Source organism: Rhincodon typus, chromosome 47, assembly GCF_021869965.1.
Source record: "Rhincodon typus isolate 14 chromosome 47, sRhiTyp1.1, whole genome shotgun sequence".
NCBI classification, from domain to species: Eukaryota; Metazoa; Chordata; class Chondrichthyes; order Orectolobiformes; family Rhincodontidae; genus Rhincodon; species Rhincodon typus.
In genome coordinates, this window is record NC_063378.1 from 1,142,295 (window position 1) to 1,168,174 (window position 25,880).

Consider the following 25,880-nt stretch of genomic DNA (forward strand, 5'->3'; position numbering starts at 1 on the left):
GATGCTGCTTGGCCTGCTGTGTTCATCCAGCCCTGCACCTTGTTGTCTCGGATTCTCCAGCATCTGCAGTTCCTACTATCTATGGGGATACTTGCTTTTTTGAAAGAGAGTTTGAGAGCAGGAAGGTGATACTGGGACTGTATAAAATGTTGGTTAGGCCACACAGTGAGAGTATTGTGTGGCAGTTCTAGAATCCACATTATCGGAGGCACTGGGAGAGGGTGCAGAGGAAGACTTACCAGGATGTTGCCTTAGGGGCTGGAGAGTTGCAGAGGGATTGGACAGACTGGGGTTGATTTCCTTTAAGCAAAGGACATTGAGGGGGGATATAATTAAGGTGTATAAAATGATGAGGGGCATAAATAGGGTAGACAGGAAGAAATATTTCCTCCTTAATGGAGGAATCAATGACCAAGATAGGGCATAGATTGAAGGTAAGGGGCAGGAGGAACAATGTTTTCACCCAGAGGGTGATGAGGAATCTGGAACTCCCTGCCTTTAAGGGTGGGAGAGGCAGAAACCCTCATCACATTGAAAAAGGATTAAGATATGCACTTGCATATGGGCCAAGTGCTGGGAAAATAGGTTTAGAGAATAGTGAGGTACTTTTTTTGACTGGAGCAGATCTGAGGAGCTGAAGGGTCTTTGGCTGCGTTGTAGATCTCTAGGACTGTTCGACTCTAATGTTTATAATATTTTTATTAATCTTCTGGTGGTCATCACATTTTTATGAAGTTTCAAACAACAGGACCTGATAATGCAACCTCAGTCATTTTAAACATTGTAATTCTCACACTATTAGTTATGTATACTGCTGGGAAATATAATCAGCCAATCTGTGGCACTTCATGATAGACAGAAGAAAAGAGATGTGAGAAGATTAACTTTCACAATAATGTCTCTAAAGGTGTACACAAATTCTGCAGTAGCCTTGTTTAAGCTGTTTCTAACCAATTGATCTGATAACCGAGTGAAAAGCATTAACAAAGTTTATTTTATGTCAATGAATTCAATTGTATTTTAAATTCTCTTACTTACAGATGTCCTGCATTTTGATCAGCTTGTGGAAGTGAACTAATGGGAAATGATAAAGGAATTGATGAATATTAATGTTTTCATTTTTACAAATCTAGAGACAGACATAGATGCAAATTTCTGTAGTGACACATTTGGATGGTGGGGATGTGAGAAGGGAGTATAATATTTTTGCAAGTTAGGGGAACATAGTATAAATTGGTGGATGCTAGTTAAAGATGCTTCAAGTTGAGTTGCAACAGGCATTCCTTCAGACAGTTTTGATAACATGTTGATTTGAATGCCTTGGACGCACAAACCAGAAGTCTTCAGGTTTTGAGGTCAAGAGCTGATTATAAATAATTTTAGTATAACATTGTACGTACCTATCTCATCACAACTCTCCTAGGACAGTCTGCATTAAGAAGGAACAGACAAAAACAAAAGGGACAAAAGCTCACAAAATAAGGAAAACATCAATGTATTAGCTTGAGGAACTATGACTGAAGCAAAAAGGTGTTAATCATTTTGGGTTCAGACATAAAACAGCAAGGGGAAACAATCATTGGTGTGAAATATTTATAGACCACCAAACTTATAATACAAAATTTGGGCATGCTACAATTAGGAAATGAGTGATGCATTTAATGTGGGTAATAAAGTAAGAATGAGAAATTTCAATTTGCATGTAGACTGAATGAAGTCAGCATTAATGTATTGGAGGATGAATTCCTGGAGTGTGTAGAAGTTGTTTTCCTGGACTCGTATATTGTGGCATCAATCTGGGATTAGACCAGGTTGGATTTAATATTTTGTAATGAGAAAGAGTTAATTAACATATGTTATTTAGATAAATCTATGGGAAATAATCACCATAATGTCTCAGAATTTTATTTTAAATTGAATGTGCATCATTCATCTTAAAGCTGAATAAAGGCAAATATAGATATCCAAGGACATGTTGGTTGGAGCCAAGTTTGAAAATAAACAAAAATAATCAATAGGAGAGAAGCAAATTTATAAACTTAAGGTTCACAACAAAAGCTCATTCCTTTAATGTACAAACATCCAAACTGGAATGGTGGATCTACCAAGGTTTACGAAAGATATCTAAATTTCATGAGTTGAATGGATTATCAGACTACCAGAAACATTGAGAAGCCAGAAACAAAATCAAAGTTGCTGGAAAAGCTCAGCAGGTCTGGCAGTATTTGTGAAGGAGAAAACAGAGTTAACGTTTTGGGTCCGGTGACCCTTCCTAAGAATACCAGAGAAGCCAGATATTGGTAGTAATTTAGGGCCCAGTGGGAAAAAAAAAACAAAAAACTGTTAAGGAGAAGGAAAACAATACAAATTCAAGCAAGTGATGAATACAAAGATGGACAGTAAAGGTTTTAATGATATACTCGAAAACAACCGAAAATGTGGACCCATCGCAGGTAAAGTTAGGAAGCATTACACTAGTGAACAGGAAAGTGCAGTTGTTGGCCTTGCACAAGGCCATAGGGACCATAAGAAACAAGGACAGGCATAGGCCACTTGGCGTCTCAACCCTGTTCTACCAATCAATTGGATCTTGGCTGATCTGACATTCCTCAGGTCTACCTTCTTGCCTTTTCACTGTAACACTTCATTCTGCTGTGGAGCAAGAATCTTTCTGTTTCAACCATAAATATACATAAGGGCTCTGCCCCCACACAGCTGTGTACAATGGGGAGTTCCAAATACTTACAAAATCCTCTAAGAGTAGAAATTTCTCCCTATCTCTTTATTCTCAGCACCTTTATTCTGAGACAATGCCCTCTGGTCCTAGACTCTCCCATAAGGGAGAAACATCCTCTCAGGCTTTTTCAGAAAGCTTTTCATAAGATCCCACACAGGATGTCAACAAATCTAAGTACATCTCTTGGAACTGGGTGGATTGAATAGTATGGTTTGGTAATTGACCCTTTCAAACCCCTTAAGAATCCTACATGTTTTAATGAGATTACCACTCATTCTTTTAAATTCCAGTGAATGGAGTCCCAACCTGTTTAACCCTTAAGGGAAATGATCCAGGTGAAAATGATACAGATCATCTTACATGGCGTTGAAGAAATTACAGAGATGTTGTGACAAATAAATTTAATGAGTAAAATGGTAGTTGATACAAAAATATGGGAAGTGAAGTTTGATAACTATCTTCACGCAGTTGAAGTTAATGCCAGCGTGGTGAAGAAATGGGTAATACAAAAAATTGTTACATTGTTGGCTATCTTTCATAACTCTAGATTCTAGAAATTATCATCATCCTGACAGTGTGGAAACAGGCCCTTTGGCCCAACAAGTCCACTCTGACACTCAGAGCATCCCACCCAGACCCACCCCCTTATAAACCACCTAATCTACACATCCCTGAACATTATAGGCAATTTAGTATGGCCAATCCACCTAGCCTGCACATCTTTGGACTGTGGGAGGAAACCAGAGCAAACCCACGCAGACATGGGGAGAATGTGCAAACTCCACACAGACAGTCTCCTGAGGATGGAATTGAACCCAGGTCCCTGGCACTGTAAGGCAGCAGTGCTAACCACTAAGCCACTGTGAAATAGTGAGGAAAAGGGGTTAATGGAGACCTTTGTCAGCTTAATGACTACAATAGAGAACATGTTAGACTCCATGATTGAGAATCTGGTAACCGAGCATGGAGTGAAGAATGGAAAAATTGCACAGCGCTGACATGGGTGTATTAAATGGGAATCCTGCTTGACAAAACTGATGGAGCATTTTGAGGACATTCCATGCAGCATCAATAAATAGGAAACAGAGAATTAACTAGGTTTTCAGAAAGCTTTTCATAAGATCCTACACAGGATATCAACAAATCTAAGTACAGCTTATAGGACTGGGTGGAATGAATCATATGATTTAGAAATTGCTCAGTAGAGAAAAAGCAGAGACGAGGATTGAACGGATCATTCTCAGGAGGCGAGCTTTCCTCAACTTTTATAAATGATTTGGATAATGGGGCAAATAATACTAATTCCAAAACTGCTGAAGGAGTAGGCCATTCGGCCCCTTGAGCCTACTCCACCGCTCAATAGGATCATGGCTGATCTGATGCTCCTAAGGTGATATTGATGCAAAATTCAGGAATGTGAATACATCAGAAATGACTTCCACGCATTTCTATCATCACTTTACTCCCCCTTTTCCCTCCTGGAAATATTCCCTGAGACCTGTCTGCCTCAGTTCAAATATTCTTCATCATGCAAGTACATTTCCTTGGCTGTTGAGAAGTTTCTATAAATCCAATTCACTTCAGCCTAGCCCCAGAGTAACATTCGCTCTCACGTTGCCTCTGGGTAATGAGTCCGTTTATCTTCCCTTGACCATGCATTCTTCCTTCAGTCGTTAAATTAATTTCTCTGATCAAAGTTGCAAATTGTCTGGTCATTTCAATATGATCCATCTCTCTTCATAAAAAAACAAGCCGACTCTCATTTTACCAGAACTGGACAAAACTTATCAGCTAGAAATTCATGAGTTTCCAAAGCCACTTATTATTTAGAGTAATCTTTGAGGAGTTAAATAATCAAACTGTGAGGACCCACTACTCACCAATTGCAAGTAAGATTGAAAAAGCGAACATTTTCTGACAAAATTCTCACTCAATATTTTGGACGTCGAGATCTGTGAGTTAGTTTAATTTCTGACTTGAGTTTCTGACTGGTTGGAATATCACAGTTTGTATTGAGTAAGATTAACAGGAACTGAGTTGGCAATACAAGTTTTCATATGGTTTCCCAATGCTATCTCTATCGCCCATGTTCAAGTGAGACAGGTTATTGTTAAACGTCAAAAAAAAATGACAACATTGTTGAACAGTCAGCACAAAAGCAGTGTGTGGAAGTGAGAGCCTTAAGGTCCTTCTGCTAGATTACACACAGGGGCTAAATTTAGCTCAGTTAGCTGGACAGCTGGCTTGTGATGCTGGATTACACTAACAGCTCAGGTTCAGGTCCCACAGCCAACTGAGATTATTGTGAAGTTCTCCCCTTCTCCAACTCAGCCCTCATTTGAGGCCTGTTAAACTCACCCCAAGTCATCTCTCTTGAGTGATAGTGGGTCCATGGCAATATTACCATTACCCAGTGGTTAGAAGCCAAAAGTGTCTGAAGATCACAAATACTGACTGTAAATGAAAATGCAATGTTTAATGTACATAAGATGTATTTGAATCCCATTCAGTTTGTATCACTATAATTTGCCAAATCTGAAATGCTGTACAATATGCTATTATAGATTTGAGGAACAAAGTGTTTACTCATGAGAAGGAATGCTGATTGTTTTTATTAACTTTGTATGTTGATCGGCATGAATCCCCTATCAGTTTCATTCTGCAAGGATTCAAGTGTGTCAGTCCACTGCTTACACTCTCGGGTTATTTGTGTGTCTTAACTGCACAATTTCGTCCGCATGGTATTTGCAACAGAATTGTTTTTTTTAAAAGTGGCCTGCTTTAAATTTCATGCTGGGAATAATCACAACAGTTGCACAGGCTGTTGGGCTTCACTAAATGTCTCCAATGCTTTCCCAGTTTTGAATAAAAGTCAGCAAGGAGTACATGTTTTCATATACCAGTCTAAAGCTCACAATCCTGGCATTTTTACACACATGAATTAAAAGCAAGAACTACAGCACATTTAAAACTGGAAGGAATGCAATTTGGACGTAATATCAAAGACATAAAAAAAAGACATTAATGGACTAACAAGCAAAAGCAGATATCCAGTTTTGAAACTTGTGCATGTCTATCATTGAGTTTCAACTCTTAAGCTATTGACTTCGAGAACTGGACTTGCATTCTAAAATCATTTGCTGTCGTTTTTATTTAAACCTTCACAAATGCATGAAGCCAATGTCTTGACCTGGAAGGACAGGCATATGAGCAATGAAAACCATCACATAAAAAAATCTTGCTGAGTTTGTTGGAGAGACACGGTTCCAACAGCACAGGGAAGGGATGACTCTTTTTAACTGAGATGAGCAGGGATTTGTTTAGCCAGAGGGTGCTCATTGCGCAGAGGGTTGTGGAGGCCAAGTCATTGAGTATTTTTAAGACAGAGATAGACAGGTTCTTGATTGGTAAGGGGATCAAGGGTTACAGTCAGAAAGCAGGAGAATGGGCTTTGAAAACATATTGGCCATGATCGAATGGGCCAAATGGACTTATTCTGCCCCAGTATGTTATGGTCTTACGTACATGTACATTGTTGCTGCTCCATCATGTTTTATGTCAATGTTAAGACCAGGACATGATAGAATACGTTGAACTCCACTACTAATTGTGTCAAAGATAGTAATTTGTGTAAAATCATAGTAATCATTAGCATAATAGAAATTTACAGGTTCAACTCTTATTTCCCTGAATAATAATTGTATAAGGTATCTCAAACTTATATACTTCCCGAGGGAGGAAAAAAAAGCCAGAATCCTCTGGAAAATTCTCAAAAACACCAGACTTTTCCACAGTAACTAATATCCATTCACAAGGTGTCCTGAATATAAATGTCTCAGTTTCTTGTTCTGGTCACTTCTGATGTTTCCAATCGAATTGGCTTCTTGCTTCCTTTGGAACATGATTTTGTTCTCTCCAGAATTTCGAAGGCTAAAGGGTAATCTGCTCAAAGTCTCCAAAATATTAACAGGAAAAGACAGCACTAAATTAATTGGGGTAGAATGGTGGCACAGTGGCTAGTGGTTGCTATCTTACAACACCAGGACCTGGTTTGATTCCACCCTTGGTTGACTGTCTATGTGGAAGTTGCACATTCTCTACATGTCTGTGTGGGTTTCCTCTGGGTGCTCTGGTTTCCTCCTATAGTCCAAATATGGGCACGTTGGGTGGATTAGCTGTGATAAATTTGCCCATTGTGTCCATGTTTGGTAGGTTAGCCATCAGTGCTGACTTGATGGGCTGAATGGCCTCTATTTGCACTGTTGGTGAATCTGTTTCTCCATTGTATTCACTGCGTTCTTTTGTCTTTATTCTTTGATGGGATGTGGACATCACTGACAAGGCCAGAATTTGTTGTCCATTCCACATTGTTGCTGATTTTGAGACCATTTCCATGGGCCATGTAGACAGAGAGGGATTCGATTCAGAATTTAATTAAACAAACCCCTCTTTATTTAACTCCTTAGGTATCAATATAAAACACACTTGTTGTAACATTGTCTTCTTACTTTGTCTGACTTGACATCAACTTTAACTCACTTCATTTGACTTTACCTCACTTGAACTTAATTCATATTTCACTGAGTCTCTAAATTTATGAGTTTGGCTCGAAACAAAAACGAGTCTGATTTGAGTGAAGTGACCAACTTTGCCCTCACTGTAAATGTCACCTTGTGGTTCTTTGTCTTCACTGAAGATAACTTCAGCTCACGTACTTCTCAAATGTTGGTCTTGAGGGCTCACTCTTGCACGATCTTTTGTTCTGGTTACTTTCATCTCAAAGTGTGCTCTTTCCTCCAGAAACCTCTCTGGCACTCAGCCAATGAATAAACAAAACCCTGATCACAATATTCGATCCCAGTTAATGGTGTATCACTGGTGAAGAATGTCCCAATAGTTATACCACATCGAAACCAGCCACAAATCAAACTCCATTGGAAATGATAGTGGTGCCAGTATGTCTAGAGACAACAATAAAACATACCTTATGTGGTCAACACAGGTAACTTCACGTCACAGATTACAGGACACGTCACAACATATAACTGTAGCCAGGATAACAGAGGTCAGAGTTTAAACAGGTTGAGACTCTACTCAATGGAGTTTGGAAGAATGAGAGGCAATCTCATTGAAACATATGGGGTCTTTACAGGGTCAATGCTGGGAGGATGTTTCCCCTCATGGGAGAGTCTAGGACCAGAGGGCATAGTGTCAGAATAAAGGGGAACCATTGAAGACTGAGATGAGGTGGAATTCCTTCTCTCAGAGGGTTGTGAGTCTTTAGAACTCCTTGCCATGGAGAGCTGTGTGTAGGGAGGGGGGCTGTGGAGTCCTCATGTATGTCTAAGGCTGAGATAGATAAATTCTTGATCAGTCAGGGAATCAAGGGAAAGGTCAGGGAAGTGAATGTGAGAAATATCAGATCAGTCCTGATCCTATTGAATGACAGAACAGGCCTGATGGGTCGAATGACCTACTCCCAGTCCTATTTCTTACGGTGTTACGGCCTTGGAATGTTAACTCTGTTTTTAACTCCATACAGATGCAGCCAGACCTGCTGAGTTTCTCCAGCACTTATTTCTGTGGCAACCTGTTTAGCCTTTGCCCAAAACACAATCCCTCCATCCCAGAGGTCATCCCAGTGAACCTTCTCTGCCTCCAACTAAATTATGTATTTCCTTAAATAAGGAGAACAAAACTGCTCACAGTGTTCCAGATGTGGTCTCCCCACAACTTTGTACAGTTGTAATAAGAAACAGGAACAGAAATTGCTGGAAAAGCTCAACAGGTCTGGCAACATCTCTGAAGAGAAATTAACGTTAATGTTTAGGTCCAGTGACCCTTCCCTACTTCCCTACTTTTATAAACCACCCCCTTGAATTAAAGACCAATATTCCATTAGCCTTCCTGATAACCTCATTACAGAGCGATAAATGTTATGGAGTGAGTGTGTGGCAGTAAGGTTTGTTCCAATCCACAATCAGAACAAAAATCATCCTATTGATTAGACAGAGAAGTTGCAGAGTCCCAAATTCATTCCATCTCCTTCTTTTCTTTACGCTTGATGTGAATTGGTCAGCACATACTGCACATATTCTACTTCAAACAATATTAGGACATAAACCATGCCCAAGGGAAGGCCAATGGATTAATGCGAATTCCTTCTTTTGAAATGGAGCAAACAAAATAATATTGACAATGACATCTGAACAATATAGAAATTTACAGTGAGTCTTGTGCTATTAAAAGAATAATAAACCATGGCAGGCTCTGAAGTGTCACAAGCCTATGAGGACATTTTGGAGGTCTGCCTGATGCACAAAGTAGCACAGAACTTTTTTGTCAAAAGCATCTTTCAAAACTATTCAGTGTTGTGAGTAATGCATGTAATAGTGTGAGATTGCACCTTCCCATCCTAAGCCAGTGTGATAAGACTACACTTACGCAAGTCATTACCATTCAAGTGAAATGGGGAACTAACTGTGCACCTTGTGTAACTGTTGGGTCATGGGAAGCAAAAGGCAGACCAACCCTAAGTAACAATTATTTGTGTTTTTTTTCTGTGGAAATTGGTACATGTACACATTAAGGCTGTACCTGAGAACAGCATTTCCCCTCTTACAGCCTTACAGTGTCACATTGGAGGTGGTTTGAAACCATAACCTGGTCCTTTAGAATACATTCATTGATCCAAACTGACCCTTGTCATGTATCAGAATCTATACAGCTACAATGCAGGCAACCAGTGTGTGAACAGAATTACAAAATTGATTTTCAAGGCTACTGATGCCAACTAAAACAAAGAAACTTGTGGGGGTGGGAATACATGCCATAAAACACTGAAAGCTCGCACAGAAGGGCAGCAGGTAATTAGGAAGGGCTAATGGAATGTTGGTCCATACTTCAAGGGGGTGGAGTATAAGAGTGGGTAAGACTTATTGCAACTGTACAATGTTCTGAGGATACCACAACTGGAACACTGTGAACAGTTTTGCTCCCTTTATTTAAGGAAATACATCATTTAATTGGAGGCAGTTCAGAGAAGATTCACTAGGATGATCCCTGGGACTGGGGTGGTGCAGGGAAAGAGAAAATGCAAGAGAGAAAGTGAAAGAGAGACAGTACAATAGAAACATACAGAGAAACATGTGCTCAATTCCAGCCATTCACAGTAGTACAACTCCTGTTTATACTCTTGTCAATGTGGATCATTCAGCTGCTTGCCCTTGGTTATTTATCAAAGCCTCCTGTTTGACCGGTGTTTCATTTTCACTGACATAAGGCTCCGTGGAAAGCTGCTGAAGAATCTTGTGGCAGTTTGGAACTAGCAAAACTGGGATCGGGCCTCCTCCACATTCCAAACGACATGTGCTGAACAGAGTTTCTTATTCCCCTCTGCTCACGTCACGTGCCTATGGAACTGCCATGAAATCCTGCTGTCTCACAGTGAGCTGTAAATGATGTCAGTCAGAAATGCCACTAAAAAATGTCCCCCAAAAACCAGCAACTTAAGGTTAAAGGGCAGGACATTCCTAAGCTCCACAGATCACAAGAAGGAGTAACCTGCTCCAAAACTTACTTAAATCACGTTTAGTTGCATGTCTTGATTATGATATTAATAAATGATGTGGATGTGAATGTGGATGTGAATGTGGATGTGAGACAGATGATATTTGATTTATTGTTGTCACATGTACAGAGGTACAGTGAATAATCTTGTTTTGCATGCTATATAGGCAGATTATACTATGCAAAATACATCAGAGCAATTGAACAGAACGCAGAATATGGTCTTACGGCTGCATAGAAGGTATAGAGAATTTGAGAGGTCTGTTCAGAAGTCTGATAATAGCAGGTAAGAAGCTGATCTTTAATCTGTTGGGACATGTTTTCAAACTTTTGCATCTTCTGCCCAATGGAAGAGAGTGGAAGAGAATACAATCAGGGTGGGAGGTATCTTTGATTATATTTGCTGCTTTCCCAGGGTAGCCGGAAGTACAGATGGAGTCAATGGATGGAAGGCTGGTTTGTGTGGTGGACTGGGCTGTAGATAATAAGTAAGTTTGTGGATGACATGAGGATTTGCTGGAGTGAGGAGAAAGGTGTTAGGTTGCAGGAGGATATAAGCAGATTGGTCAGATGGGCAGATAAGTGGCAGATGGCATTGAACCCTGATAAAAAGGAGGTGATGCATGTTGGAAGAAAGAACAGACGAAGGGAGTACTCAGTGAATGGCAGGACACTAGAAAGCTCAGAGGAACATAGGGATCTTGGTATGTTTGTCCACAGATGCCTGAAGGAGGCAGGATAGGTTAATAGGATGGTTCAGAAGGCATATGGGACACTTATCTTCATCTGTTGAGGCATTGATTATAAGAGCGAGGATGTGATGTTGGAGCTGGTTCTGGTTAGGCCATCGCTAGAGTATTACGTGCAGTTCCCGTCTCTGCATTATAGGAAGGATGAGATTGAACTGGAGGGGGTGCAGAGAAGCTTCACCAGGATGTTGCCTGGAATGGAATAGTTCAGCGATGAAGAGAAGCTGGATAAGCTCAGATTGTTTTCTTTAGAGCAGTTGAAGAGGGACCCGATAGAAGTTTGTACGATTATGAGGGGCATGGACTGGGGGGGGTTATGAAGCAGCTATTCCTCTTAGTGCGAGCGTCAACAACAAGGTGAGGGGCATGAACTTTAGTTAGGATTTTGAGGGAAAATAAATCACCCAGATGCTGTTGGAGGTCTGGAATGTGCTGCCTGGGAAGGCAGTTGAGGTGGAAAACCTCCCAGCTCTATAAAGCTACTTGGATGAGAACTTGAAATGTTATAAATTCAAAGAAATGGGCCAAGTGCAGATTCACAAGTTGTTCAGTTGACACAGACTCAATGGGTTGAAGGGCCACTTCTGTTCTGTACATTTCTACTTTGAAGCAAATGTGAACATTGAACCCAGGTCTCTGAGCTCTAAGGTTAGGGTTTCAAACACTGCACCACAAACCATCACTCGTTGATGCTTGCAATAGAAGATTGCCCTTTACTTAAGCTCCCTTTTCATTGCACAGACTGACATATGCAATGTAACCAAGAGGCAGGATTTATCTGTGAGTGAGCAGTGGGATGTGACAATGACAGACAGTGAGAGCAATGTACAAACATCAAACTTTGACATCGATACATTCTGGACCAGTCACTGTTGCTGACAAATTCCTGGGCAAGTTCCTTGGTGAGACAGACTATGCTGTGCTCTTCAAAGTTGAGAATCAGCATTGAAGATGGGTTTTGAAAAGCTGGAGGTGGGTGGGACATCTGCTGTATACCCAGTTCCATACGTGGATGTATCATATGGCAATGGAACCTGATATCACACATGGTCTTATTTTTAATGGGGTCATGGGATGTGGGCAACATTGGCTGGGCCAGCAATTGTTGTCCACCCCTAATTGCCCAGAGGAGCAATGAAGACAAAAGCACATTGCTACGGGTTTGGAGTCACACCTAGGTTTGACCAGATAAAGTCCTTCAACTAAAAGGACATTACTAAACTCAGGCAATGGGCTGGAAGTGGGATTACTGTAGATTTATAACAGTTTTTGGCAGTACAGTTTCAACGGACTAAAGGGCCTGTTATACACTTTATGATTGGATGTGAAGCTTCGCAGTCTCCTGAACGTGTGTGGAAGAGAGAGAGCAGCATTGCAGAAGACACGAGTATGGACCAATTGGCAGGGAGTGACAGAAAGCATAGAAATGTAACCCATCTTCTGAAAACACATTGGAAACAGCAAGTGAATCGATTCACACTTCAAACATCATACTCCTGTTGTGAAGAGACGAACAGTGCGTTTTCTCAGATCCTTTTTCGCTCCTGCAAAAAGTAAAAAAAAAAAACCCAGTGTATTATCATATTAACATGGACTGAATGTGAAATTGTTAGCATGTGGGCTTCCTGTAAACATTGTGAAAGTATCTTCTGAATGGAGCCCAGTTTATGGATCTCTGATACATTAGTATCTAACTGCATACACGGATAGTGAAAAATGTCCTGTGGTTATAGCATAGTGCAGGAACTGGCTTGAAATGAAAGACAAACAAACATGTAGCAAATAAGCAGATTCAGTGTAGAGCAGGTTACATTAGGGAAGGAGTCACATAGATAGCCATAAGACTGTAAGTCCATTAAGAAATAGGAGCAAAATTAGGCCATTCAACCCATCGAGTCTGCTCTACCATTTGATCAGCTAATCTCTCAATACCATTCTTCTGCCTTCTCCCCATAACCCTTCATCTCCTTACAAATCAAGTATCTCTCTACATCCGTCTTAAAGACACTCAGTGACTTGGCCTCCACAGCCCTCTGCAGCAATGAGTTCCACAGATTCACCTCCCTCTGGCTGTCAAAATTCCTCCTCATTTCAGTTCTAAAAGGTCATCCCATCCTTCACTTTGCGAACCATAAGATATACTGCAATTGGATGGGTAAATGGACAGTCCGGAGTAAGCTAGGAAGAGGGGTGTCCGCTAGAGCCATCCATGTACATAACCAGCAGGAACTTGAGGATATGTATTACAAACTAAAGTGTACTTCTGCTTTACTTCCGAAATCCAGTGCAGTTGGAGCTAATATTTATTTAAGTGGCAAAAGGAAATGACCATGCCAGATAAGAGACAATGCAACCATTTCCCCTTGACATTCTGTGGGTATCACCAGCACTGATCAGCCCATTAACCAAACTATGGGGATACCATTAACTGGAATCTGAACTGTGGTGTACAATTTTGGTCACTTACTGGAAGAAGAATGTGAATGGTGAATGGACCAACATTTGGCAGACGGAGTTTGACATGGCTAAGTGTGATGTTATTTATCCATTTTTGTTGGAAGATTAAAAAGGTGACATTCTCTTCACAGTGCTATGGTACAGAGGGATCTGGGTGTCCTTGTGAATGAATCACTGAAAATGACTATGTGGGATGTAGGTGTCGCTGGATGGCCAGTATTTGTTACCTGTTCCTAGTTTCCTTGCTAGGCAATTTGAGAGTCATCCACATTCCTGTGGCAACAAGGTGTAGAGCTGGATGAACACAGCAGGCCAAGCAGCATCATAGGAGCAGGAAGGCTGACGTTTCGGGCCTAGACCCTTCTTCAGAAATGGGGGAGGAGAAGGGGGTTCTGAAATAAATAGGGAGAGTGGGGGAGGCGGATAGAAGATGGATAGAGGAGAAGATAGGTGGAGAGGAAACAGACAGGTTGAAGAGGCGGGGATGGAGCCAGTAAAGGTGAGTGTAGGTGGGGAGTTAGGAAGGGGATAGGTCAGTCCAGGGAGGACAGACAGGTCAAGGGGGCGGGATGAGGTTAGTAGGTAGGAGATGGGGGTGCGGCTTGAGGTGGGTGGAAGAACAGGTTAGGGAGGCAGGGATGAGCTGGGCTGGTTTTGGGATGCGGTAGGGGGAGGGGAGATTTTGAAGCTTGTGAAATCCACATTGATACCGTCAGCCTTTCTGCTCCTATGGTGCTGCTTGGCCTGTTGTGTTCATCCAGCTCTGCACCTTGTTGTCTCGGATTCTCCAGCATCTGCAGTTCCTACTATCTCACATTCCTGTGGGTCTGGAGTCACATTTAAGTCAGACAATTTCCTTCCCTGAAGGACATGAGTGAACCAGATGGGTTTTTCCACTGACTTTTGGCTGACTGACTGACAAACGTTTCAATTCTTAATTCCAGATTTTACATTTTTATTGAATTCAAATTCCACCACTTGCTGAGGTGGTATGTGAACCCAGTTCCCTTGGAACATTTGTTGAGTTTCTGGATTAATAAATCTCGTGATAATACCACTAGGCTATAACCTCCTGGTTAGCATATGTCAGCACTTCAGTATTAAATGGCAGTAGAATTGCCTTGGAGAGGGGAAGTATAAGGTTCTGTTGCTAAGCCTCACTTGGAATACTTTATGTAGTTCTGGTCACCCTGAGATAGGAAGGAGATTATTAAACTGGAGAGGATGCAGAAAAGATTTACAAGGATGTTACCAGGACTAGAGTGTTTGAGTTATAAGAAGAGGCTGGACAGGCTGGGAATTTTTCCACTGGACCATAGGAGATTGAGGGGTGATGTTATACAGGTTTATAAAATTACGAGGAGCATGGATAAGGTGAATAGCCAATGTCTTTTCCCTAGGGTAGGGGAGATCAAAACTAGAGGGCATAGGTTTAAGGTGGAAGGGGAAAGATTTAAAAAAGACCTTTTTCATACAGCAGGTGGTTCAAATGTGGAATGAACTGCCAGAGGAAGTGGTAGATACAGGTACAATTACAACGTTTAAAAGATATTTGCACAGGGCATAGTCCCAGTGAATCACGGGGCTGCTGTCTTGTTAGAGAGAAAGTACTGGGTGTAACCTGAGGGTCACTAAGCCTCAAACAGGGATGAGATGGAGTCCTTCATGGTATCCTCAACCAGTGTGGAAATTGAACCCATGCTGTTGGCATTGTTCTGCATTAGGAAACCAGCTGCCCAGCTGTCTGCCAATATAATGGTGAATGCGCCAAGCCAGAGAATAGAAGCAAGTGTCAGCGAACATCGAAGTTTCAAACCAGAAGCAGTAATGGCAATTTTACCTGCTAGTGGTGAGCCGCTTGCAAAATGTTCGACAATGATGGCCGCCATCAGAATGAGCACGAAGAGACTGAGGCAGAGATGCAGCAAAGTCACCGCAGTGTGATTTTGTTCTGTGCAATGAGAAGAACCCAGTTTAGATTGGGAATGTTCAGGAGCTCGAGAGGCTGAGAGAAATGATTGAGGAGCATTGACATCTCCTGTAGAGACAGCCAACATTTAAACAGTTACAATGTCTTTGAACTCATTGCCATAGGTAGTTGTGTGTATGGGGAAGAGTCCTTATTGGCTGAGATAGATACATTCTTGATCACTGGGGGAAATCAAGAGTTACAGAGAAAGGGCAGGAAATTGTACATGAGGCATGTCCAATCTGCCACGATCCTCTTGAATGGTGGTGCAGGCTCGAGGGGCTGAATGGCCTACTCCTGTTCCTAATTTCTGCATCCACATCTGTCATGATGGGGCAACTCTCAGTATGGATTGTGGAATGATTTGATCTTTCCATGCATAGAAGGTACATAATTTGGCAAAGCTATCCTTACCGTTGTTTGTGAATATCAAGTAGAGTGTTGATCTCTTGCTACATATAAACAGAAATGAGAATGTGACAGGTTGAAATTCTTTGTATTAATTGTTGTGAACAAATACAGATTGATCAGATGTTAAGGTGTAGAGACAACTAAGTGGTGGAGGACACACCCTGGTCTGGGTCGATGGTGCTGAAGTGGTCGAGAGCTTCAAATTCCTAGGATTGAAGATCACCAACAATCTGTCCTTGTCCATCCATGTTGACATGATGGCCAAGAAAGCACACCAACGCCTCTACTTCCTCAGAAGGCTAAGGAAATTCCACATGTCCACAATGACTTCTCCCAATTTTTATATTTGCACCATAGAAAGCATCCTATCCAAATGTCAAACAGCTTGGCACAGCAATGCTCTGCCCAAGACTGCAAGAAATTACAGAGCGTTGTGAACACAGCCCAGTCCATCACACAAACCAGCCTTCCATCCATTGACTCTGTCTATACTTCCTGCTGGCTTGGGAAAGCAGCCAACATAATCAAAGACACCTCCCACCCAGGTTATAGAACAAAGAACAAAGAACAAAGAAAATTACAGCACAGGAACAGGCCCTTCAGCCCTCCAAGCCTGCGCCGATCCAGATCCTCTATCTAAACCCGTCGCCTATTTTCCAAGGATCTGTATCCCTCTGCTCCCTGCCCATTCGTGTATCTGTCTAGATACATCTTAAATGATGTTATCGTGCCCGCCTCTACCACCTCCGCTGGCAACGCGTTCCAGGCACCCACCACCCTCTGTGGTAAAGAACTTTTCCCCTCTCACCTTGAAATCGTGACCCCTAGTAATTGAGTCCTCCACTCTGAGAAAAAGCTTCTTGCTATCCACCCTGTCTATACCTCTCATGATTTTGTACACCTCAATCAGGTCCCCCCTCAACCTCCATCTTTCTAATGTAAATAATCCTAATCTACTCAACCTCTCTTCATAGCTAGTGCCCTCCATACCAGGCAACATCCTGGTGAACCTCCTCTGCACCCTCTCCAAAGCATCCACATCCTTTTGGTAATGTGGCGACCAGAACCGTACGCAGTATTCCAAATGTGGTTGAACCAAAGTCCGATACAACAGTAACATGACCTGCCAACTCTTGTACTCAATACCCCGTCCGATGAATGAAAGCATGCCGTATGCCTTCTTGACCACTCTATCGACCTGCGTTGCCACCTTCAGGGTACAATGGACCTGAACACCCAGATCTCTCTGTGTATCAATTTTCCCCGGGGCTTTTCCATTTACCGTATAGTTCGCTCTTGAATTGGATCTTCCAAAATGCATCACCTCGCATTTGCCTGGATTGAACGTCATCTGCCATTTCTCCGCCCAACTCTCCAATCCATCTATATTCTGCTGCATTCTCCAACAGTCCCCTTCACTATCTGCTACTCCACCAATCTTAGTGTTATCTGCGAACTTGCTAATCAGACCATCTATACCTTCCTTCAGATCATTTATGTATATCACAAACAACAGTGGTCCCAACACGGATCCCTGTGGAACACCACTGGTCACAGTTCTCCATTTTGAGAAACTCCCTTCCACTACAGTTCTCTGTCTCCTGTTGCCCAGCCAGTTGTCTATCCATCTAGCTATTACACCCTGGACCCCTTGCGACTTCACTTTCTCTATCAGCCTACCATGGGGAACCTTATCAAACACCTTACTGAAGTCCATGTATATGACATCTATGGCCTTCCCTCATCTATCAACTTTGTCACTTCCTCAAAGAATTCTATCAAGTTGGTAAGACATGATCTTCCCTGCACAAAACCATGCTGCCTATCACTAATAAGCCCATTTTCTTCCAAATGTAAATAGATCCTATCCCTCAGTATCTTCTCCAGCAGCTTCCCCACCACTGACGTCAGGCTCACCGGTCTATAATTACCTGGATTATCCTTGCTACCCTTCTTAAATAAGGGGACAGCATTAGCAATTCTCCTCAGTGAATACCAATGCAAAGTACTCATTAAGAATCTCACTCATTTTCTCTGACTCCTCGCATAACTTCCCTCCTTTGTCCTTGAGTGGGCCAACCCTTTCTCTAGTTACCCTCTTGCTCCATATGTATGAATAAAAGGCTTTGGGATTTTTCTTAACCCTGTTTGCTAAAGATATTTCATGACCCCTTTTAGCCCTCTTAATTCCTCATTTCAGATTGGTCCTACTTTCCCGATATTCTTCCATAGTTTCGTCTGTTTTTAGTTGCCTTGACCTTATGTATGCTTCCCTTTCCCTCTTTGCTCGTCTCACAATTTCACCTGTCATCCATGGTTCCCTAATCTTGTCCATTCTATCCCTCATTTTCACAGGGACATGTCTGTCCTGCACTCTAATCAACCCCTCTTTAAAAGCCTCCCACATATCAAATGTGGATTTACTCTCAAACAGCTGCTCCCAATCCACATTCCCCAGCTCCTGTCGAATTTTGATATAGTTAGCCTTTCCCCAATTCAGCACTCTTCCTTTAGGACCACTCTCATCTTTGTCCATCAGTATTCTAAAACTTACGGAATTGTGATCACTATTCCCAAAGTAATCCCCTACTGAAACTTCAACCACCTGGCTGGGCTCATTCCCTAACACCAGGTCCAGTATGACCCCTTCCCAAGTTGGACTATTTACATACTGCTCTAGAAAACCCTCTTGGATGCTCCTTACAAATTCTGCTCCATCTAAACCCCTAACACTAAGTGAATCCCAGTCAATGTTGCGAAAATTAAAATCTCCCATCACCACCACCCTGTTGCTCCTACATCTTTCCATAATCTGTCTACTATTCGTGCCTCTATCTCACGCTCGCTGTTGGGAGGCCTGTAGTACAGCCCCAACATTGTTACTGCATGCTTCCTATTTCTGAGCTCTGCCCATATTGCCTCACTGCTCGAGTTCTCCATAGTGCCCTCCTTCAGAATAGCTGTGATATCCTTTATGACTAGTAATGCAACTTCTCCACCCCTTTTACTCCCTCTCTATCCCACCTTAAGCATCTATATCCTGGGATATAGAGTCGCCAGTCTTGCCCTTCCCTCAACCAAGTCTCAGTAATAGTAATAACATCATACTCCCAGGTACTAATCCCAGCCCTAGGTTCATCTGCCTTATCTACTACACTTCTCACATTAAAACAAATGCACCTCAGACCACCTGTCCCTCTGTGTTCATCATCTGCTCTCTGCCTACTCTTCCCCTTAGTCACACTGACTTCATTATCTAGTTCCTTACAGGCTTTAGTTACTATCTCCTTACTGTCCACTAACCTCCTCATTTGGTTCCCATCCCCCTGCCACATCAGTTTAAACCCTCCCCAACAGCGTTAGCAAAAGCAGACCCTAGGACATTGGTTCCAGTCCAGCCCAGGTGTAGACCATCCAATTTGAAATAGTCCCACCTCCCCCAGAACTGGTCCCAATGTCCCAAAAATCTGAAGCCCTCCCTCCTGCACCATCTCTCAAGCCACTCATTTATCCTGCCTAATCTTTCATTTCTACTCTGACTAGCACGTGGCACTGGTAGCAATCCTGAACTTACTACCTCTGAGGTCCTACTTTTTAACTTGGCTCCTAACTCCCTAAATTCTGCTTGTATACTCTCTTCCGCCCTCTTTCATCTAGCAGAAGATATAAAAGGTTGGAAACATGTACCAATAAATTCAAGAACAGCTTCTTCCCTGCTGTTATCAGACTTTTGAACCAACCTCTCGGATGTTAAAGTTGAACTTTCTCTGTAACGATAACATCATATTCTGCATTCTGTTCTATTACCCTGATGTATTTATTTAAGTAATGATTTGCCTGGATAGCACGCAAAACAGTATTTTTCACTGTATCTCAGTACGTGACAATAATAAATCAATCAGTCAAATTGTTGTGACAATAATAAATCTGATGAAATCAAATCAAAACTTGATATGACTTGCGTTGTTCTTTACCTTTCCAGGAAACTGCAACACTTTCACTGAATGTGGAAGCAATTGGATGCCCCGAGATTTCTGTTTGATACAGGCAGCTGTAATTCCCTGCGGTGTCTTTTCCCGTGACACTGACGGTGAAATTCACGCTTTGCTCATGCGCAGTCACCCGATGCAGCTGTGTGAAATTTGCGAACTGATTTTTGTACGAGTAAAATATTCCTCCTCTGGAGCGGATCTCCCCTCTGCATGTAATGATAACAAACTCTTTGCCCGGGCTTGCAGTGGGACCCTGCACTGTGCTCACTATCGGCGGTGAGGGTTTGTCTGTTGTGTGGAACAGCGCAAAAAAAATCACCGGGTGAAAAGGGGAAACAATGATTAATGATGAGAATCATGCAAAGAAATCTGTCCGTCTCCTGGATCCCAAATTTCATGACTGCAGACCCAAATATAAGATATCTTTGAACTAGACATGTCAAGTTTTGCAAGCACTCAATTCAAACTGGTCCATTAGCGGCCAGTCCATCACTGATGTACCTCAAATGTCCCCACGCTGTACAATTGCTGGATTGAACAATTGCAAATGACAATTAGAAACTAGGAGCAGGGGTTTTGGCCCTTTGAACCTACTCCACCTCATCTGCTGCAGTCTTAGACTTTAGAATGATAGTCAAAGAGTCAGACAGCATGGAAACAGACCCTTTGGCTCAACTCGTCCATGCTGACCAGGTTTCCCAACTTAACTAGCCCCATTTTCCTGCATTTGACTCATATCCATCTAACCCTTTCCTATTCATGTACCTCTCTAAATGTCTTTTAAATGTTGTCATTGTACCCACCTCTACCACTTCCTCTGGCAGCTCGTTCCATACACTCACCACCCTCAGTGTGAAAAAGTTGCCCCTCAGGTTCCTTTTAAATTTCCCCTCCCCCTCACCTTAAACCTATGCCGTCTGGATTTGGACTCCCTTACCTCTGAGAAAAGACCTTGGTTATTCACCTTATCTATGCCCCTCATGATTTTATAAACTTTTAGAAGGTCACCCCTCAGCTTGCTATGCTCCAGGAAAATAAAGTCCCAGCCTGTCCAACTTCTCCTGATAACTCAAGCCTTCCAGTCCGAGCAACATCCTTGTAAACTTTTTCTGTACCCTTTCTAGTTTCACAACATCCTTCCTATAGCAGGGAGACTAGAACTATACACATTACTCCAAATTTACCTGACCAATATCTTGCACAGCTGTAACATGACATCCCAACTCCTATACTCAATGAACTAACCAATGAAGGCAAGTGTACCAAGTGTCTTTTTCACCACCTGTCTATCTGCAGTGCCACTTTCAAGGAATTTTGTACCTGCAGCCAAGGTCCCTACCATTGGCTACATAACTCCTGCCCTAGTTTCCCTTACCAAAATGCAACACCTTACATTTATCTACATTGAACTCCATCCGTCACTTCTTGGCCCATCTGATCAAGACTTCTCAGGGTTAAGCATTAAGGGTTATTTGGACATGGTGGAAAAGCAACTGAAGGAAAATATGCGAAAAACAGGCTTGTTGAATATGTTTGAAGTTGTTTCAGCTAATAGATTCACTCATTAGTTCGCCTATATCTAAATTAGATTAAGCTAATAAATTTGCTTTTTAACAAAGCATGTGTCTTCTTGCAATCATTTTGATCAGGCCTTAAAAAACCCATTAGGCACTTCCAGCTTATCAATATGCAGCAAATCTTTTATTATTGGCACCTATGGGTCCTGGAGTGTGCCAGTTGACCAAATATTCCGGATAATCTAGAGTGTGACAGTACTGTATCTCTAAGAGGGATTTGTTCTGTGCTGTTTCTCTTACAGAGGAGTCTTACTACAGTGCTGACATAATGTCTGCATCAGAAGCAGTGGCTAAACAGCTTTTAGCTCCTTGAATGTGTTTTTGTAAAATTAGAAATAAAGGAAGCATGAGTGGGTGGAGTCAGGCTCACATAGACCCAAGGTTGTGTTTTCATTTGGGATTTGGAGCTGGCTGTTGAAGCTGCTAGATACAGCTTTCTCTGCTGCAGCAAGAACAAAGCTTCAGCTCTCTCTCTGCTGCTAGATTGTCTCTTTTGGTGTTCCTTTCTCACGGACTGAAAGGGAGTTAACATGTGAGGAAAATCTGGAAGAAAAACAAACTTGTTAGAAAAGCTTAGCAGGTCTGGAAGCATCTGTGAAGGGAAAAAAACAGAGTTAAAGTTTCAGGCCCAGTGACCCTTTTCAGAAAATCTTTTTTGCTGAATTTGCCTTTGCGTGTTTATGGGATGCTGTAATATTGGAACAGTTGATGATTAGTACTTAAATAATATGTTATTTTATCAAGTAGTTCAACAGAGTTAAAGTAATGTCAATTCTTCTTCATTTTGTTTGTATTTTAACTGTTTGTAAGAATAAAGTGTATTTTGCATAAACCCTAGTGGTGGACTAATAGAGTCACATCTGGAACATAGCACCTTACACTTGCCTTCAAATAAAATAAACATAGGTTTTGGTCTGGTCTGGTCCATAACGAGTAGTAACATAATCAATATGCCAAGTAATAGAAATATAGTACAGGGTGTATACACACCAGTGTTATACTTTATTTACAGCAAAATTGCTGAAATGATAATGCAATCTTTCCTTAAATAAAACTTACTGCAGACAGCCTTCTCATTCTCACCCTCAAGTGACTACTCAGACATTGTGGTAGATCTTGAAATTTGAGTCGCAAGTGGCTCGAAATTGAATCAATTGTTGACATTCCATGTGGCCATTTGATTGAACAACAAGTATATTTACATTGATGTAAATAAATTTTGAAAACTATAATAATTGGACTGAATAATAGACTAAATGTTGCATTATTTGAGAGATATATGTGTGGAGCCAGAACAGGTAGGTGAGGTCGTAAATGAATACTTTGTATTGGTATTCACCAAAGAGGAGGAATTGGTGGAAGATGATCTCAGGGGAGGGAATGTCGAATTTCTAAGCCAAGTTGCTATTAAAGAAGAAAAGGTGTGTGTCTTAAAAAATGTTTAAGGTAGACATGTCCCTGGGTTATGATGAGATCTATCCCAGAAAATTGAGGGAGGCAAGAAAACAAATTGCTGTAGCATTGACAGACATCTTTGTATCCTCTTTAACCATGGGTCCCAGAGTACTGGAAAACAGCCAATGTTATGCCATTGTTTAATGGTAATAGGGATAATCCAGGAAATCACATGGCTGTGAGCCTCATGTTGGTGGTAGGGAAGTTATTGGAAAGGATTTACAGGGACAAGGTCTATTCGCATTTGGAAGCAAATGTTAGTGATCGACGGCATGGTTTTGTGTGGGGAAGGTCGTATCTCAATAACTTGATCAAGTTTTTTGAGCAGGTGACAAAGATGATTCATGAGGGAAAAGTGGTTGATGTTGTTTACGTGGACTTCAGTAAAGCCTTTGACAAGGTCCCTCATGGCAGACCGGTACAAAAGGTGAACTCACATGTAGCAGAGGTGAGCTGGCAAGATGGATACAGAACTGGCTTCGTTATAGGAAACAGAGGGTAGCGGTGGAAGGATGCTTTTTGGAATGGAGGGTTGTGACTAGTGGTGTTCCACATGCATCAGTGCTGGGACCTCTGCTGTTCGTGGTATATGTAAATGATTTGGAGGAAAACATAGCTGGTGTAATTAGTAAGTTTGTGGATGATACAAAGATTGATGGAGTTGTGGGTAGTGAGGAGGATTGTCAGAGGATACAGTAGGATATAGATCAGTTGGAGGCATGGGCAGAAAAATGGCAGATGGAGTTTAATCCAGATAAATATGAGGTGATGCAGTTTGGAAGGTCAAGTACAGGTAGAAATTATACGGTGAATGACAGAACCCTTAGGAACATTGCAGTGGGATCTGGGTGTGCAGGTCCACAGATCACTGAAGGTGGCAGCGCAGGTAGATACGATAGTTAGAAAAGGCCTAGGTATGCTTGTCTCCATTGAGAAAAAGATAGGCGAGTTATGCTGCAGCTTTATAGAACTTTAGTTAGGCCACACTTGGATGCTTTGGACAGAAAATGTTTACCAGGATGTTGCTTGGTATGGGGGATTTTAGCTATGAAGGAAGTTTGAACAGACTGGGTTTGTTTTCACTGGAATGCAAGAGTTTGAAGGGCGACCTGAAAGAAGTTTGTAAGATTGTGAATGTCATGGATCGAGTGGAAAGTATGAGGCTTTTTCCCAGGGTGGAGGGCTCAATTACTAGGGGACAGAGGTTCAAGGTGCAGAGTGGAGAGGGGTTGGTTTAAAAGAGACGTGCAAAGCAGGTTCTTCATGCAAAGGGTGATGAATGTCTGGAATGTGCTGCCAGAGGAGGTGGAGGGAGCAGACACAATAGCAGCTTTCAAGAAGCACTTGGACGAATACAAGAATAGGAAGGAATTAGAAGGGTATGGATCCTGTAAGGGAAGATAGTTTTTGTATAGAAGGGCAAAATGTGTTGGCGCAGGCTTGGAGTGCTGAAGAGCCTGTTCCTGTGCTGTTTTTCTTTGTTCTATAACTTTTGCTAGTTTACCGAGCATGCTAATTCATAGGGTGCGGGATAAAACAAAATTTGCTGCATATCATTAAATAAAAACTTAAATTGCTGCACCTAACAACATAATAAATTGATGGCAGAACACAGACCTGCTTTAAGATAACAAGGTGTAGAGCTGGATGAACACAGCAGGCCAAGCAGCATCAGAGGAGCAGGAAGGCTGACGTTTCGGGCCTAGACCCTTCTTCAGAAATGGGGGAGGGGAAGGGGGTTCTGAAATAAATAGGAAAAGAGGGGGAGGAGGATAGAAGATGGATAGAGGAGAAGATAGGTGGAGAGGAGACAGACAGGTCAAAGAGGTGGGAATGGAGCCAGTAAAGGCGAGTGTAGGTGGGGAGGTAGGGAGGAGATAGGTCAGTCCAGGGAGGACAGACAGGTCAAGGGGGCGGGATGAGGTTAGTAGGTAGGAGATGGGGGTGGGGCTTGAGGTGGGAGGAGGGGATAGGGGGGAGGAAGGACAGGTTAGGGAGGCGGGGACGAGCTGGGCTGGTTCTGGGATGCGGTAGGGGGAGGGGAGATTTTGAAGCTTGTGAAATCCACATTGATACCATTGGGCTGCAGGGTTCCCAAGCGGAATATGAGTTGCTGTTCCTGCAACCTTCGGGTAGCATCGTTGTGGCACTGCAGGAGGCCCAGGATGAACGTGTCATCTGCAGAATGGGAGGGGGGAGTTGAAATGGTTCGCGACTGGGAGGTGCAGTTGTTTGTTGCGAACCGAGCGTAGGTGTTCTGCAAAGCGGTCCCCTCACAGACCTGCTTTGCTGCTTTTGTTTCAGATCTCCAGCATCCTCATTTCTTTGTTTTATTTTATATATCAATAAGTAGGCAGGGTAGATTCAGGGAGGATGTTTCCGAAGACTGTGGTGGGAGGGGGCGGTGTGCTGGCTTAGAATTTTATAAGTTTCAATCAGATCCCCTTCTCATCCTTCCAAACTCTAGGTAATACAGGTCCCAGTCAAATCAATCTCTCCTCCCAGGACAGTCCTGCTACTCCTGTTATCAGCCAAGTGAACCGCTGCTGCACTCTCTCTATGGATGGGATATCTTTTCTTAAGTAGGGAGACCACACTCTCCCATTCAATAAAGAGAAAACAGAGAAATTAAGATAGCACTATTCACCTACAAATCTCATGATTGATATGTGGTCCATGACCTTTCCTCTATCGTCAGGTCAGAAGTGGGAATGTTCGCTGATGATTGTACAATGTTCAGCACTATTGGCCACTCCTCAGATACTGAAACAGGCTGTGTCCAAATACAGCTAGATCTGGACAATATCTAGGCTTGGGCTGACAAGTAGCAAGTAATACTCACGACACACAAATGCCAGGCTGTGACCATCTCCAATAAGAGACAATCTAACCATCGCCCCTTGATGTTCAATGGTGTTACCATCACTGAATCTATCCCATTATCAACATCCTGGGGGTTATTAC

At 42.2% G+C, this 25,880-nt stretch overlaps 1 protein-coding gene and 1 long non-coding RNA gene across 3 annotated transcripts in view; both read right to left on the minus strand.

Moving 5' to 3' along the window:
* LOC125487947 overlaps positions 1-4,714 on the minus strand; it is a 21,594-nt gene extending 16,880 nt beyond the window's left edge. The window contains exons 1-2 of one of the 2 annotated variants that reach the window (XM_048620640.1): positions 4,618-4,696; positions 1,039-1,074 (exon numbers count right to left, since the gene is read on the minus strand). In XM_048620640.1, coding sequence (XP_048476597.1) covers positions 1,039-1,074; positions 4,618-4,648 — 67 coding nt within the window. In that variant the 5' untranslated portion in view covers positions 4,649-4,696. Of the gene's footprint in view, positions 1-1,038; positions 1,075-4,617 lie in introns of both variants that reach the window. The other variant, XM_048620641.1, reaches the window with a different exon arrangement.
* Positions 4,715-11,306: 6,592 nt separating this feature from the next.
* Positions 11,307-19,678, minus strand: LOC125487948. The gene is made up of 3 exons (XR_007266165.1): positions 19,633-19,678; positions 15,353-15,463; positions 11,307-12,599 (listed from the first exon to the last, which is right to left on the minus strand). It is a non-coding gene; the product is annotated as an uncharacterized LOC125487948 (long non-coding RNA).
* Positions 19,679-25,880: the final 6,202 nt, after the last annotated feature.